Source organism: Kogia breviceps, chromosome 9 (assembly GCF_026419965.1).
Source record: "Kogia breviceps isolate mKogBre1 chromosome 9, mKogBre1 haplotype 1, whole genome shotgun sequence".
In the NCBI taxonomy this organism is placed as follows: Eukaryota; Metazoa; Chordata; class Mammalia; order Artiodactyla; family Physeteridae; genus Kogia; species Kogia breviceps.
In genome coordinates this window covers 76288969-76303480 of record NC_081318.1, presented here as the reverse complement: position 1 = coordinate 76303480, position 14512 = coordinate 76288969, and the positions used below count along the sequence as shown (strand labels likewise).

The 14512-nt window shown below is 39.5% G+C and overlaps 1 protein-coding gene across 6 annotated transcripts in view; it reads right to left on the bottom strand.

Annotated features, from left to right (window-relative positions):
- ABCB1 (ATP binding cassette subfamily B member 1) overlaps positions 1-14512 on the bottom strand; it is a 120803-nt gene that overhangs the window by 103009 nt on the left and 3282 nt on the right. For all 6 annotated transcript variants that reach the window (XR_010842272.1, XM_067042687.1, XM_059074150.2 and 3 more), the window contains exon 3: positions 11489-11549. Coding sequence is in view for 5 of the 6 variants with exons in the window: in XM_067042687.1 (XP_066898788.1) it covers positions 11489-11549 (61 nt within the window). In the remaining variant the exon portion in view is untranslated. The remainder of the gene's footprint in view (positions 1-11488; positions 11550-14512) is intronic.

Below are 14512 nucleotides of genomic sequence, written 5' to 3'. Positions count from 1 at the left end.
TGGTCTGATAACCTAATTAGAAATAGGCATTTGGGACTTCCCTGGTGGCGCAGTGGTTAAGAATCCGCCTGCCAATGCAGGGGACACGGGTTCAAGCCCTGGTCCGGGAAGATCCCACATGCCGCGGAGCAACTAAGCCTGTGCGCCACAACTACTGAGCCTGCGTGCCACAACTACTGAAGCCCACATGCCTAGAGCCCATGCTCCGCAACAAGAGAAGTCACCGCAATGAGAAGCCTGCGCACCGCAACAGAGTAGACCCTGCTCGCCGCAACTAGAGAAAAGCCCACGCACAGCAATGAAGACCCAATGCAGCCAAAAATAAATAAATAAATAAATAAAAATGTGTTGAGGTAATTTTAAAAAAGAAAAGAAAAGAAATAGGCATTCATTTCTTTTTTTGAGTTCTGACCTGCTTCTTTATATTGGACTCAGTCTTGTCTTCTTTTTTTATTTTTATTTTTTTGCGTTACGCGGGCCCCTCACTGTTGTGGCCTCTCCCGTCGTGGAGCCCAGGCTCCGAACGCACAGGCTCAGCGGCCATGGCTCACGGGCCCAGCCGCTCCGCGGCATGTGGGATCTTCCGGGACCGGGGCACGAACCCATGTCCCGTGCATCGGCAGGCATACTCTCAACCACTGCGCCACCAGGGAAGCCCCTTGTCTTCTTTTTTTAAATTGAAGTTTACTTGATTTACAATATATGAGTTTCAGGTGTACAACAGTGATTCAACAATTTTATGGATTATACTCTATTTAAAGTAATTATAAAATATTGGCTATATTCCCTGTGTTGTACAATATATCCTTGTAGCTTATTTATTTTATACACAGTAGTTTGTACCTCTTTAATCCCTACCCCTATCTCGTCCCTCCTACCCTCCCTCTCCCCACTGATAACACCAGTTTGATCTCTATATCTGTGAGTCTGTTTCTGGTTTATTATATTTACTTGTTGTATTTTTTAGAGTCCACATGTAAGTGATAATATCCAGTATCTGTCTTTCTCAGGTATGACTTATTTCACTAAGCATAATACACTCTAGATCCATCCATGTTGTTGCAAAGGGCAGAACTTCATTCTTTTTTATGACTGAGTAGTATTCCACTGTGTGTGTGTGTGTGTGTGTGTGTGTGTGTGTGTGTGTGTGTGTGTGTGTGTACCACATCTTTATCCAACCGTCTGTTGACAGACAGTTAGTTTGTTTGCTTCCATATCTTGGCAATTGTAAATAATGTTATTAAGAATACTGGGATGCATATATCTTTTCAAATTAGTGTTTTTGTTTTCTTTGGATCTATACCCAATAGTGGAATTACTGAATCATATAGTAGTTCTATTTTTAGTTTTTTGAGGAACCTCCATACTGTTTTCCATAGTGGCTGCACCAATTTACAGCCATACCACCTTGAACATGCCTGATTTCATCTGCCTTCTTCTCTTACATATGTGCGTTTGATGAGAAGCATGGGACATTCTGGGAAATTACAAAAATCTATAATGGCACAATAACAGAAAGATAGTGTTTGTGACTCTGATTTCCAAGAATGGAAGCGACTTTTCAGCTCAAGATTTTTCAACCCAGAAAAATCACCATTGAGGAAACATGTGTTGTGGCTTTAAAAAAGTGGCTTGGGGCTTCCCTGGTGGTGCAGTGGTTGAGGGTCCGCCTGCCGATGCAGGGGATACGGGTTTGTGCCCCGGTCCAGGAGGATCCCACATGCCACGGAGCGGCTGGGCCCGTGAGCCATGGCCGCTGAGCCTGCGCGTCGGGAGCCTGTGCTCCACAACGGGAGAGGCCACAACAGTGAGAGGCCCGCGTACTGCAAAAAAATAAAAAATAAAAAATAAAAAATAAATTAAAAAGTGGCTTGGGTCAAAGATCTGCTGCCTAACAGCATTATCACAAATGTGAAAGGATGTTAATGTAATTAGGTCTCCATGGTAAGAAGGAAAAGGAAAGGAATGAGTTAGATGCATGCTTCCCAGAGACCAGTACAAATGTGCATAATCTCTTTAATTGCAGGCAAATTGAAAGAAAGAAGGGAGGGAAGGAAGGAAGGAAAGAAAGAAGGATTTGTAATCAAATGAGCTTAAATTAATGATGTATTTTCCATAATCTAAAAACATCCTATTTACAAATTAAAACCTTTAAGGGAGAATATGTTTTGCCTTTTTTTCATATTTCATTGAAACACTGGCTAAATTTTGCCACTATTTACTTTGTCTTAACTAAGCATTCATCCACCCAAGGGGGAAAAAAAAAGGAGCTAGAGATGAGCAGAAACCATTTAGTATCTAGTATCTTCTATCAGAAACTATAAAATGGATAAAGTATCAAATTCCTCAGTAGAGGAAGAGAAGATGGTTGATGCACAAGGATTTCCCTCATCACCAACCCCGCAGGACATGTTACCTCTGTCATCACCTTCACCAAGTGATCAAATTGGTATCATAGAAAAGTAGAATACCCTGACATTTGATGTTTCCAGGTGTGATGAGACATGAAGTACACAGCATCCCCTATACAAGTTCTTACCAAAAATATTTAGCATGAGTGTATTAAAACCTTTAGACTTAACTTTTAGCATATAAGAATAACACTGGCTATTATAATAAAAGCAAGCAGGCCATAAATATAAATATTTACTAAATGCCTACTCAATGACTGGAAAAAGCCAGAAATAAAAACCAAAGTTACAACTCCTGCTTCCAGAGTGTTTAAAGGATGAAGGCAAAGCAAAAAAAAAGTATATTCAATACATATATTCTGCATGCCTTGACAGCATGGTATACAGAGTAGAGCAGATACAAAATTGAGCGAATGGGTCATTCCCTCCTTTGTGGAAAAGCTTCATAGAGGTGATGCTTCCTCCCAGCTTTAACAGTTTAGCAAGGGCTTAAAAGCAAGGAGGAAGGCATTCTAACCAGAAAGGACGGTAAGTTGAGGCAAGAACGATCACAGTGTGCCCAGAGAAGACTGGGGTCTCCCAAGCTTGGGGTGTAAGGTGTAGAAGCAGCATGAAGAAGCTAACTGACCAAGTACCCTTCACTGAGACAGGGTGAACCAGAATAGGCAAAGATATGGGGGAAAGGGGACAGAGAAGGGGCAGAGAAATCTCATTTGGTCCTGTTTCATGCCCATCCAGGGAATACGTGGAGACAATTGAGTTTGAGGAGTACTTTTGTGACACTAGCATATGTAGCAGAAGTTATGGGCGTGGGCAAGATCATCTAGCAAGAAATGAGTGGGATTAAGAACAATTTGGAGATGAAGTAAAGTAGATAGCATGCTGACTGTCCTTTTCATGATCTTGGGACAAAATCAAGAGAGAGAATGGTTACTAGAGGGGGGATATAATGTCAAGGGAGAACTATTTGATGAAATCATATACACATTTATAGGTAAATCAGTCAAAGAGACCATTGGTGAAAACACAGGAAGGAAACTGAGATGGAGTAACATCCTAGAAAATAAGAGAAATAATTATTTCGAGAACCTGGGGTGAGGGATCGTCAATGGGCAGGATAACTATTAAGAGAAACAAGATATCCTCTGATGCCCCAAGACCCCACATAGTTGCAAAGGGATAGAGATCCTTCTACAGTCGAGGGATCCAATCTGTCATCACCTTCACCAAGTGATCAAACTTGGTATCATAGAAAAGTAGAATACCCTGACATTTGATGTTTCCAGGTGTGATGAGACAAGAAGTACACAGCATCCCCTATACAATTTCTTACCAAAAATATTTAACATGAGTGTATTAAAACCTTTAGACTTAACTTTTAGCATATAAAAAATGCAAGGTATGGAAAAACAAGTTAAATGACACCATAAGGAAGTAATAAAAATCATCCAGAAAGTGAAGCATTCTATAGGACTATCGGTACCATCGTTTTCACAGGTCAATGTCATTTAAAAAGAGGAGAAAACTTTGGAATTCCCTAGCAGTCCAGTGGTTAGGACTCCAGGCTCTCAATGCCAAGGGCCCAGATTAGATCCCTGGTCGGGGAACTAAAATTCCACAAGCAGTGCAGTGCAGCCCCGCCAAAAAAGAGGAGAAAAGTGTTCTACCTAGACTCAGGAGACACAGTATTCAAATATCATCACTGACTGGATCCTGTTTTGAACAAATCAACTGTAAGAGACATTTTGGGGAGCTAACTGGAAAAATGTGAATATAACTGACTATTAGATAGTATTACAGAATTACTATTCATTTTGTTAAATATGATCATTGTATTATGTTTTAGAGGAAAATGTTTGGTAGGAAAATTTTTAAGAGATATAAACAGAGGTAGTTACTTACAAAACATCATGAAATCTCTAATTCCAGGTGAAATGTGTGGCAAAATGTTAACCATTATTGGTTATAGATAATGGTTATATATGAATTTTACTACTGCACCTTTCTATACGTTTGCAGAATCAAAATAAAACTTTGTAAAAGCAGGATGGTTCTCCAACAGGCAAAGATATGTCTCTTCATCTCAGGCTAGAAGAAATGAGCTAAAAGTGAACACAGGTACAAACAAGTGGTTGTGAATGAGGACAAAGTTGAGACAGTTCAAACCTCATACTTATTTGTGAGGTGAGGCAAGATTGATTTCTGGAGGGAAAGTGGCAAGAAGATTTGAGGAAAGTGGTAACATAATGCTGAGTAGGACAAAAACCTCAGTGCAATGTCCCACCTCTGTTATATACCAGGAAGGAGACTTTGGGGAAAAGAAATCTCTTAATAACCTTGAGCTTCAGTTTCTACATTTATAAAATGAGGAAAATACTCATATACACAGAAAGCTTCACATAGCTGTAATGAGGCTAAAAACGATACTTAATAAAAGAAACCTTATTAGGCACAGGATATAATAACATACAACACAAGCACGTACTGTTATTGGTTTTAGAAACATAAAAGTTAATAAAACTTTTCAGGAGCTTACAGTGAGGGAGCAGGTCGACCAAAAAAAATGTTGTAACACATCAGGTGAAATGTAGAACAGGAGTTTCATTATAATCACAGCCCTTTAAATACAAGGAAATGGAAAATGTTTGGTCAGATGTTGACAGGGAAGAGAGGGGGTGAACCAGAACCACACAGGAGGAAGGATGCTCAGCACTGAAAGCCAACGGTTGGACTTGCCAAGGCAAAGAAGTAGAAGGTGCTGGCAGGGGAGTGGTTTAGGTAATATTCAGCAGGCAAGAGGGCAAACATGATCTTACTATGGTGCCTGGGTGGAGGCAGAAGTCAGCGAATTCATTCATTCATTCATTCATTCATGCAACATTCAAAAGATATTTATTAAACACCAAATAGGGATCAAGCTTGGTTCTAGGTACTGGCAACAAGTAAGACAAGCTAAGACAAGCTTTATGAGCACAGGTAGCTTGAGTAAGACAAGCTACCTGTCATCATAAAACTTACATTACATTTTACTAGTATGCAAACAGTACAAGAGGGAATAGACACAGTCAACATTCATTCAATATCTAAGTATCTATTAAAGTTCCAGGCACTGTTCTAGGCACTTGGAGCACAGCAAGGAAGGAATCACACAAAACCACCTGCCCTCATGGAGCTTAGATTCAGAAAGAAGACAAACATAAACAAGAAATCAGACAGTGGTTAAGTACTCAGCAGACGTATCACACAGGGTGATATGCCACAGTGACAGGCAGCGCCAACGGGCTCAGATTGGCTGGGCGGGGAAAATCTCCATGAAAAGGTAACATCTGAGCTGAGTCCTCAGTGACAGGAAGGAAAAAGTCATGTGATAATCTGGGGACAGAGGTTCCAGACAGAAAGAACAAATGCAAAGGTCCTGGGGTGAATACAAACTCAGTGTGTTTCAAGGACCAAACATAATTACCACTGTGGCAAGAAGAGGGTGAAGGAGATCTGCCTGCCCTGAAACCAGAGATGAGACAGAGGTCAGATTATGGAGGGTATTTTATAGCCAGAGGAGGAAGTTTGGTTTTACTGTCAACATCCCAGCTAAGTGTAAAGGAAAGGCATTCGAGGGTTTGAAGGATGGAACGGAGGTGATCTGATGTGGCTATTGTGGGTAGAATAAGTTTTAGAAGCGCAAACGTGGAGGAGGGGGAGCGTAGGAGGTAAGAGAGTGGTTGAGAGACTGAAGTCTTGACCAGGTATAGGAGGGCAGAAAAATGCTCCGGCTTCCAAGCATGTGCACGTCCTAATCCCAGGGACCTGTGAATATGTATCCTCACGTGGCAAAAATGACTCTGCAGACATTAAGGATATTGAGATGAGCAAACTATCCTGGATTACCCAAGTGGGCCCAATGTCATCATAAGGGTCCTTATAAGAGGGAACCAGGGGGATCAGAGTCAGTAGTAGGAGAAATGCTAAGTAAGAGGGTGGAGTGAAGGAAGGAAGGGGCCACGAGTCCAAGAAGGCAGGAAGCCTGTAGAAGCTGAACAAGGAAGCAAACAAATTCTCTCTTAGAGCCTCCAGAAGAATCCAGCCCTGCTGGCACCTTGACTTTAGCCCAGTGAGACTTTGGGCCCCAGAACTATAAGATAATACATTTTGTTGTTTTAAGCCACTAAGTTAGCGGTATTTTGTTCCGACAGCAATAGAAAATGAATACACAATGTCAAAAAATGGATAATAAGGAACAATGGCCAAGCAAGAAGGATCATAAGCGGTGGGGGAAGACATCCATTTGAGTTTACAGCATTAGAGGTGGGAGTCCACCCAGATGATAAACCAAAGGTCTTTGTCCACAGTGTAATTTACTAAAGGAAGGAAGGGATGAAGGTTGTTGGAATTGAAGAAGTCAAAGAATGTGGAGCTTAGGAGGCATTAATAAGGTTACCAAAATAGAAGAATGATGAGAGCATAGGCGAAGGAAGTAGAAGCAATCAAATGACAAGGTCCTCAATGGAGGTACAAAAGTAACTAGAAATTAGTAGAGGGTATCACTGAAAATGGATAGAAGATATTATAATTGTCCACAACCAAACTCAAACAGGGATGGAGTTTTGAATGAAAACAATTTGGAAATGGTCATGTGAAACTAGAGAACTGCCAACACTATCACTGGCCCCTGGGATTAGGGGCTGAGAACTCTAAGTTCACAAGCAAAAATGACACAAGAAAAGAACCAAAGAACTGGGAGGAAAATGAGCAGACTGTGGCATCACAGATGCAAACAAGAGGAATGAAAACGGTACAGTGTCAGGTGCTGCTTAAAGGTCAGGATAGACTGTCCACTGAATTTGGTAAGTGTTGGAGATAGAAGCCAAATTATAATATGTTAAGAAGTGATTTGGAGGCGAAACAGAGAGCAAAGGCAGCTCCTATTTGTGAAGCAAGCTAGAGGAGATGGCTTTAAGGAGGGCATTGGTGACATTAAAGACAGGTGACATGTAAATACCAACTGGAAAGACCCAGTTGACAGGGAGAGATTGAGGATACAGAAGAGAAAGGATAATAATAATAATAACGTAAGGTCCTCGAGAAGGCAGAGGATATAGGAGCCAAAACACAGTGTACAAGTGGGTGATTAGATTTAGGAACCAAATGCTTCCTGTTACAATAGGAGGGAAGGAAGAAGCAACTGATCCAGGTACAGGTATGTTTGTTAGACTGGGAGAGAAGAGCTGAGGAACTTCTGTCAGGTGGCTTCCATTTGGTTTGTGAAATAAAAAGGGAGGTCATCCACCAAGAGTTGGGGCTAGGTGGGGAGAAGTGGGAAATCTGAGTAGAGTTTTAACATACTCAGAGAGAAGAGGAGGAATAGGATTTCTGTGTGGGATACAGCCTATTGTGAGATTTTTCTCCAGCACCAATCAGATGTCAGGGTTCAGGCACCAAGAAAGCAGATGGCTGATTTTGCCTGGCCTGGGCATGACAAGTGACAGGTGAAAGGAAGTTTATACTTCGGGCAAGAGTAAAACTAAAGTGACGACCATTGCTCTAAACTGATAAGAAAGGGAATGGAAACAGGAAGGGGCTGACTGGGCAATTGATGGGTCAGTGGACTCAAGATCCAAGGGAAACAGTGAGCAGATTGAAGAGAGAGGAGATGGCTGGCTAATTCAATCTGGCTGCTTCAAAATGGTACTTTGGAGGTAGGACAGTTTCAAGTAACAGCAAAATCCAGGATGTGAGTGGGGGGCTGGAATAAAGCGGAGGGAAAAATTACTGCCGCTGTGAAGGTCAAAGAGTGGTTATCCTTATAACACCATAAAAGTCACCCAAGATAGTAGGAGTATCAGGGGTGGAGAGGGAGACACTGAACAAGGTGGTAAAGTCTCCAATGAAGAATGACCAAGTGGCCAGAAGATAATAGCATCAACAAAGAACCCTTCAATTCCAGGCAAATAAAATTTTAACCAACCATATACTATCATAAATGATTAAAGTTGTTAAAAGCTCTGGACGTAGCATAAGCAGATCTTGGCAAAATTCTGGGCCTTTCCCCTTACTACCTATGTGACTGTGTGACTGAAGACATCGCTTAAACCTCTCTTGAGTCTGTTCCGTCATCTGGACCATAAGAATAACACAAGTTCCTACATCACAGGGTCACTGTGAGGATAAAGTTAAATAATACACATGGGTGCTTAACAGATGCCTGGCACAGAGGAAGCACTTAACATTGCCACCTATTCTCTACTTAGAAAAAAAAATTAATGTTTCAATAAGATACATAAAGTAGAAAGATCAGAGTTGAATCTGCGGCAAGAGTGTATAATCTTTTTTTTAAGAGTGTTTAATCTTTAAGGAGCGCTTTGTGTAAGAACTGTAGTCCAACTTATATTGTTCCCACCCTTAATTCCAGTCATCTCGTTTCCTCACTTGCTTTAGATTTTATCCTACTTTTGTGTTTCTGTAAATGTTGAAACAAAGCCTGACAGAAATAAAATAAAAACCAGTAGAAAAATCTGAATCTAGTCCTTACCTCTTTTTCATCATTTTCTCAAGACTGCCAAAAAGTCTTCTACTAGAAAGAAGTTAACAGGGATGGTGTACAGAAAACAGTGAACGTTGCAAGTCTGAGACTGCATTCAAGGTTAGCCCTTGGCTGGCATCTAGAATTTGCATTTTGGGGAGAGTAACCATCACCCTCACTGATAACAGTGGCCAAACTATTTGTACAAACAATGTGCTTTATGCTGAACGTCTGCCTTCCTTCTGTGAGTCTGGAATTTTGGTACACGCTGTGCCTACATGATCAGCCCCCAGTCAAAAACCCTTGGGCACTGAGTCTCTGATGAGCTTCCCTGACAGACAGCATTTCACACGTGTTGTCACAACTCATGGCTGGGAGAATAAAGTTGACTCCACTGGGACGAGACACTGGAGGCTTCTCTTGGACCTCTCCCTCTTTCCTTTGCCCATTGCTGATTTTGCTATAAATCTTAACCACAAGTATGGCAATATGCTGAGTCCTGTGGGTCCTCCAGGTGAATCAACAAACCTGGGGTTCTTGGAAACCCCCAACACATATCACTTTTTGTCTTAGCTGGAAATTTTTATTAATCAGCAATGCCAATAGCATCAGCATTTTACTGTTAAATGTTCTTAATATGTCCCTGTCTATATGGGTTTTATACACAAGTTCACAGTTAACTATGTCAGCTCTTCAAGAAAAAGGCATGAGAAAAAGCCACTTAAATAGTACAGCTTTTCCTCAAAAGGCTTCGAATATTTTCCTTCTATGCCATCCTGAGCACTGTGATTTACAACATGAATTTCCTAGGTCTGAATCTTGGCCCTGCTGAGGATTCTTGGGCAAGTTAGTAAGTCTCACCTCATTTTCTTTATCTGTAAAATTAGAATAATAATAGTACCTATATTCAAGGGAGTTGTAAAGATTAAATTCATTCATATAGGAAGTACTTATTGCAACACATGGCATAAAGAGCTGTATTTATGTTATAATTATTAGCCTTCAAACTCCAGATGTTTATTCTTTTGTGGGCTCAATTGTATTGATAGTATTACTTCCACATATTAGGTCTGTTAAATTTTCTAAAACATAAGACTAATTTTTTATTTATTTTATTTTATTTTACTTCATTTTTTTTTCGGTATGCAGGCCTCTCACTGTTGTGGCCTCTCCCATTGCCGAGCACAGGCTCCGGACGCGCAGGCTCAGCGGCCTATGGCTCAAGGTCCCAGCTGCTCCGCGGCATGGGGGATCCTCCCAGACCGGGGCACAAACCCGTGTCCCCTGCATCAGCAGGCGGACTCTCAACCACTGCGCCACCAGGGAAGCCCAAGACTAATTTTTTTAATTTAAGTTACTTATAAAACAAAATTACAAAAGACAGAAATATTTTGGTCTCCAAACGATAGAACGGAAATTAAGTCTTGGCAATAAACCCTATTTTAACATCAAAGCTTCTTTTAGTACAAGAATATCAGAATGAAATCTAAAACAAATAAAAACTGTCACTTGATTATTCAAGTAGTCTTTCTAAGAATGACCCAAGTGCATAGCCTCATTTCCCCAAAATTCCAAAGAGAGTGGAAACAGACTCAAAGGTGGAACTTTAGCAAGAGCAACTGCAGTGCAGGAAGATGAAGTTCTTATAAGATAACCAGAGTGCTCAGTGTAAAAGGCAACACTTTTTCCCTGCCTATAAGCATTTTTTTGTTCAATTTACTAATATTCATTTTACAAGATGGACTACCCCCCCCAACACCACACACACACACATTTTGGAATTGTCTGGTGTGTTATGCCTGAATTATAAAGTGTGCGCTACAAGACGTAACTGGTTCAGTAGTCTTCCAGGTTCTACCTGCACAGTTCTCCTAAATCTGTATTCTCAGGAAAAAAAAAAAAAGGATCCAGGTAGAGAGAGACCATCAACCAGCCTGTCTTAATCCAAATATGATTAAAGAAAAGCTTCTAAGCAACTACCGTGAAACCAGAAATTAAGATAATTAATTATATTCCGTGAAACCAGAAAATAAGATAAAGAATTAATTATATTAAGGTTTTCAAATTCCAGATCTTCAGTTATTCAGCACAGAAGAATAATGACATGTACTAAGTCATAGTAATAGATAATTGCTAACTTCTATTATATGAGTGTCTGGGGGACTTTGACCTCAAACCTGCCAGGATTTAGAGCCCTTGTCGACAGGGTACCCCGTTTTTTCTTTGATCCACACTCCATGTGGCTGGTTTCTTCTATCTAGAGGGCTGAGACCATCATTGGGAGAAGTGCTTGCATAGGTAACAGATCACTGGGGACATAGCTAACTAGGAGAATACTGAAATCCAGGCTAGGAAGGGTGAGTCTGGAGGCTCATTGTACACAGCAAGTTATGATTGGCATTCCCCTGAAAACAAACTAAACAAATTCATTTTACCTCTCCATTAACAAATACAAACAAATTTCTCTCCAAGAAAGTATTATACCAGATGAAATACCTCTTTTCTATATCAGAAGTCAAATTTCCAAAGCACTTTGAATAGTGAATACATTCAAACTCACCACTGCAAAAGTACTGACAGTTGGTTTCTTTTCTTTCTTCTCATCTTTTTTACTGAAAAACCTAGCAATAGAATTACATAAAACTTTAAAAACTATATAAATTTTTAATTACCCAATTAATATAGAGCTTATATTTAATAACAAATAGGACAAAGAAACATGTCTATAATGTTATTAAAAAACAGGTTATAATATGATCCCATTTATGAAGTTTAAGTATGTTTACATATACCTTAGAAATCTATACATGTGGTTATCACTGGGTGTTGAGATTTCTACCAAAATATTTTCTTCCTTGTGCCTTTGGTATTTCCTAATTTTCTATGGTGAATACACAGAGACACAAGACTTTTGCAATTAGAAAAAATAAACTAAAAAAGGAGAGCTTCCTGTTTTTCTTCTAATAAGAAAATCATTCATGCTCTCCAGACTTAATCCCCTTAATTATTACCTGAGTAATTCTAGCAGCAGATAGCTAGTCTATCTACCTAGATATTATCCTTATTCGTTCCCTTTACCTAGTGGAGAGCAGTGGCAAACAGATTCAGGGCATAAATTACCCTGAGAAAGGTAATTAAATCACTTTCCTTGAGTAAATCGAATTCTGAAAAGATGTCTGGAGCCCTAAATGGACCATTAAGGCAATAAACACAATCTAGAAAAACTACCATCAAAAAAGATGGTTTGTAAACTGCAAAAAAGCGGTCCTCAGGCAGACATAGGAAGGTCAAGTATTTTGAGCGCAGATTCAAAACTCTACAACTAGTTTTCTATTCTATGTAACTGCCACCTAGCATATGAAAGCAAACCAACCAAAACTAGCCTCCGCATCTACATTTTCATATTTATAAAAGAAAGACTATTTCAGGGAAGAATTACATTATTTTTACACAGCTTTTCAAGTTCAAAAAGTAAATTCATCTTTGTTCTTTACGCTAAGCAAAGTCAAAGAGTTGAAGCAACTTCTAAAGAAAAAAAAAATCCAGCGTCTACCCCATATTTGGCTTTGGAGTAATGTTCGACGGACATAACACACAAAATACACAAACATAACTCTTCAGATTTGGTTCCACCCTATTCCCAGTAAAGGTGTGGTTTCAGTATCCCTGAAATCAGGATGAGAGGGAAAAAAATAGCCATACATAATTGAGCTTTAGCTCTAAGCTTTTTATTTATTTTTTCGTTCTCTAAAACTGCTGCTACTCTGAAGAATTTATAATGTTCCAGACACTGGCTAAGTAAACACTTCCCATACAGGACCTCATTTAATCTTAATCTCTGTGAGGCAGGCACATTTTTGTCCTTCCTTTAAAGACAAGAGGACTGCAGGTGAGAAGAGTTAACTAATTTGTCCAAGGTCATACAACTAGAACAAAGCCAAGATTGAAACTGAAAAGTCTAACTCCCAAACACCAGGCTATCTGGTGCAACCTCAGAATTCTGAGACGCTTCAGTTGCAAGGAAATGCACATATAAACTTACTCTCACCCCTCCTAGAAGACTCATTTATCCCCATCCGCTCAAATACAGTGCTGACAAATGGCAAAAGCTGCTTATCAAGCCTCATTTTAATAAAGAATCTTGACAAATACAAATATGCCAAATGGTACTACTACCCAAGCATTAAACCTATTAGCAAAGCCACGTGCTTCTTTATAATTTGAAATATAGTTTAAAAAAAAAAACTCACAGAAAAAGAAATAAGATTTGTGGTTATTAGAGGGGGGAGAGAGGATGAGAGGCAGCTGGTCCAAAGGTCCAAACTTCCAGTTTTAAAATAAAAAAGCGCTGGAGATGTAATGTACAAGAAGATGATTACAGTTAACACTGCTGTATGATATATATATATATATATATACATGTATATAAAAGTTAAGAGAGTAGATCCTAAACGTTCTCATCACAATAAGAAAAAATTTTTCTTTTTCTTTTATCTATATGAGATGATGGACGTTAGCTAAACTTGTGGTAATATTTCACAATATTTATAAGCCAAACCATACGCTGTACACTTTAAACTTACATGGTGTTGTAGGTCAATTATATCTCAATAAAACTGCTCAAAACTCAATAAACTGTATATATGTAAATATATAGTTTTATTAAGAACAAATTAAAATCAGTAATGGTGAGCACAATTTAATAAGAGCTACTTAACCAAAAAAACAATTTCTAGTTTGAAAAAAAAAAAGTCTATAGGCCATGATAAGAATCATTAATAAAATGAAGGTATGTGCAGGCTCAAACAAATCTTTTTTGTTTTTCAAAATATGGGCTCTTTTATTTTCTGAAGAATAAATATAAGTAAATGTCCCACAAATATTTACTGAACATCTTTTTCAAAAATGGAGGTATAACTGACATACAACATTGTATTAGTTTCAGGTGTACACGAAATGATTTGATATTTGCATATGTTGTGAAATGATCACCACAAGAAGTCTAGTTAACATCTGTCATCATACAGGTCATAGAATATTTTTTCTTGTGATGAGAACTTTTAAGATTTTCTCTCTTAGCAACTTTCAAATATGCAATATAGTATTATTAACTATAGTTGCCATGCTGTACATTACGTCCCCATGACTTATTTTATAACTGGAAATTTGTACCTTTTGACTCTCTTCACCCATTTTGCCCCGCTTTCCTCCACCTCTGGAAACCACCAACCTGTCAAATGTCTATCATTTCCTTCCACATACCCTTAATACTTCTTACTCCAATATCCCTAAGTGTTTGCGTCAAAAATACATAGCTGTTTAAGGTACCAAGTTTAAAAAACAAAATGGGAGGCTTCCCTGGTGGCGCAGTGGTTGAGAGTCCGCCTGCCGATGCAGGGGACACGGGTTCGTGCCCCGGTCCCGGAAGATCCCACATGCCCCGGAGCGGCTGGGCCCGTGAGCCATGGCCGCTGAGCCTGCGCGTCCGGAGCCTGTGCTCCGCAACGGGAGAGGCCACGACAGTGAGAGGTCCGCGTACCAAAAAAAAAAAATTAAAATAAAATAAAAATAATAAAAAAACAAA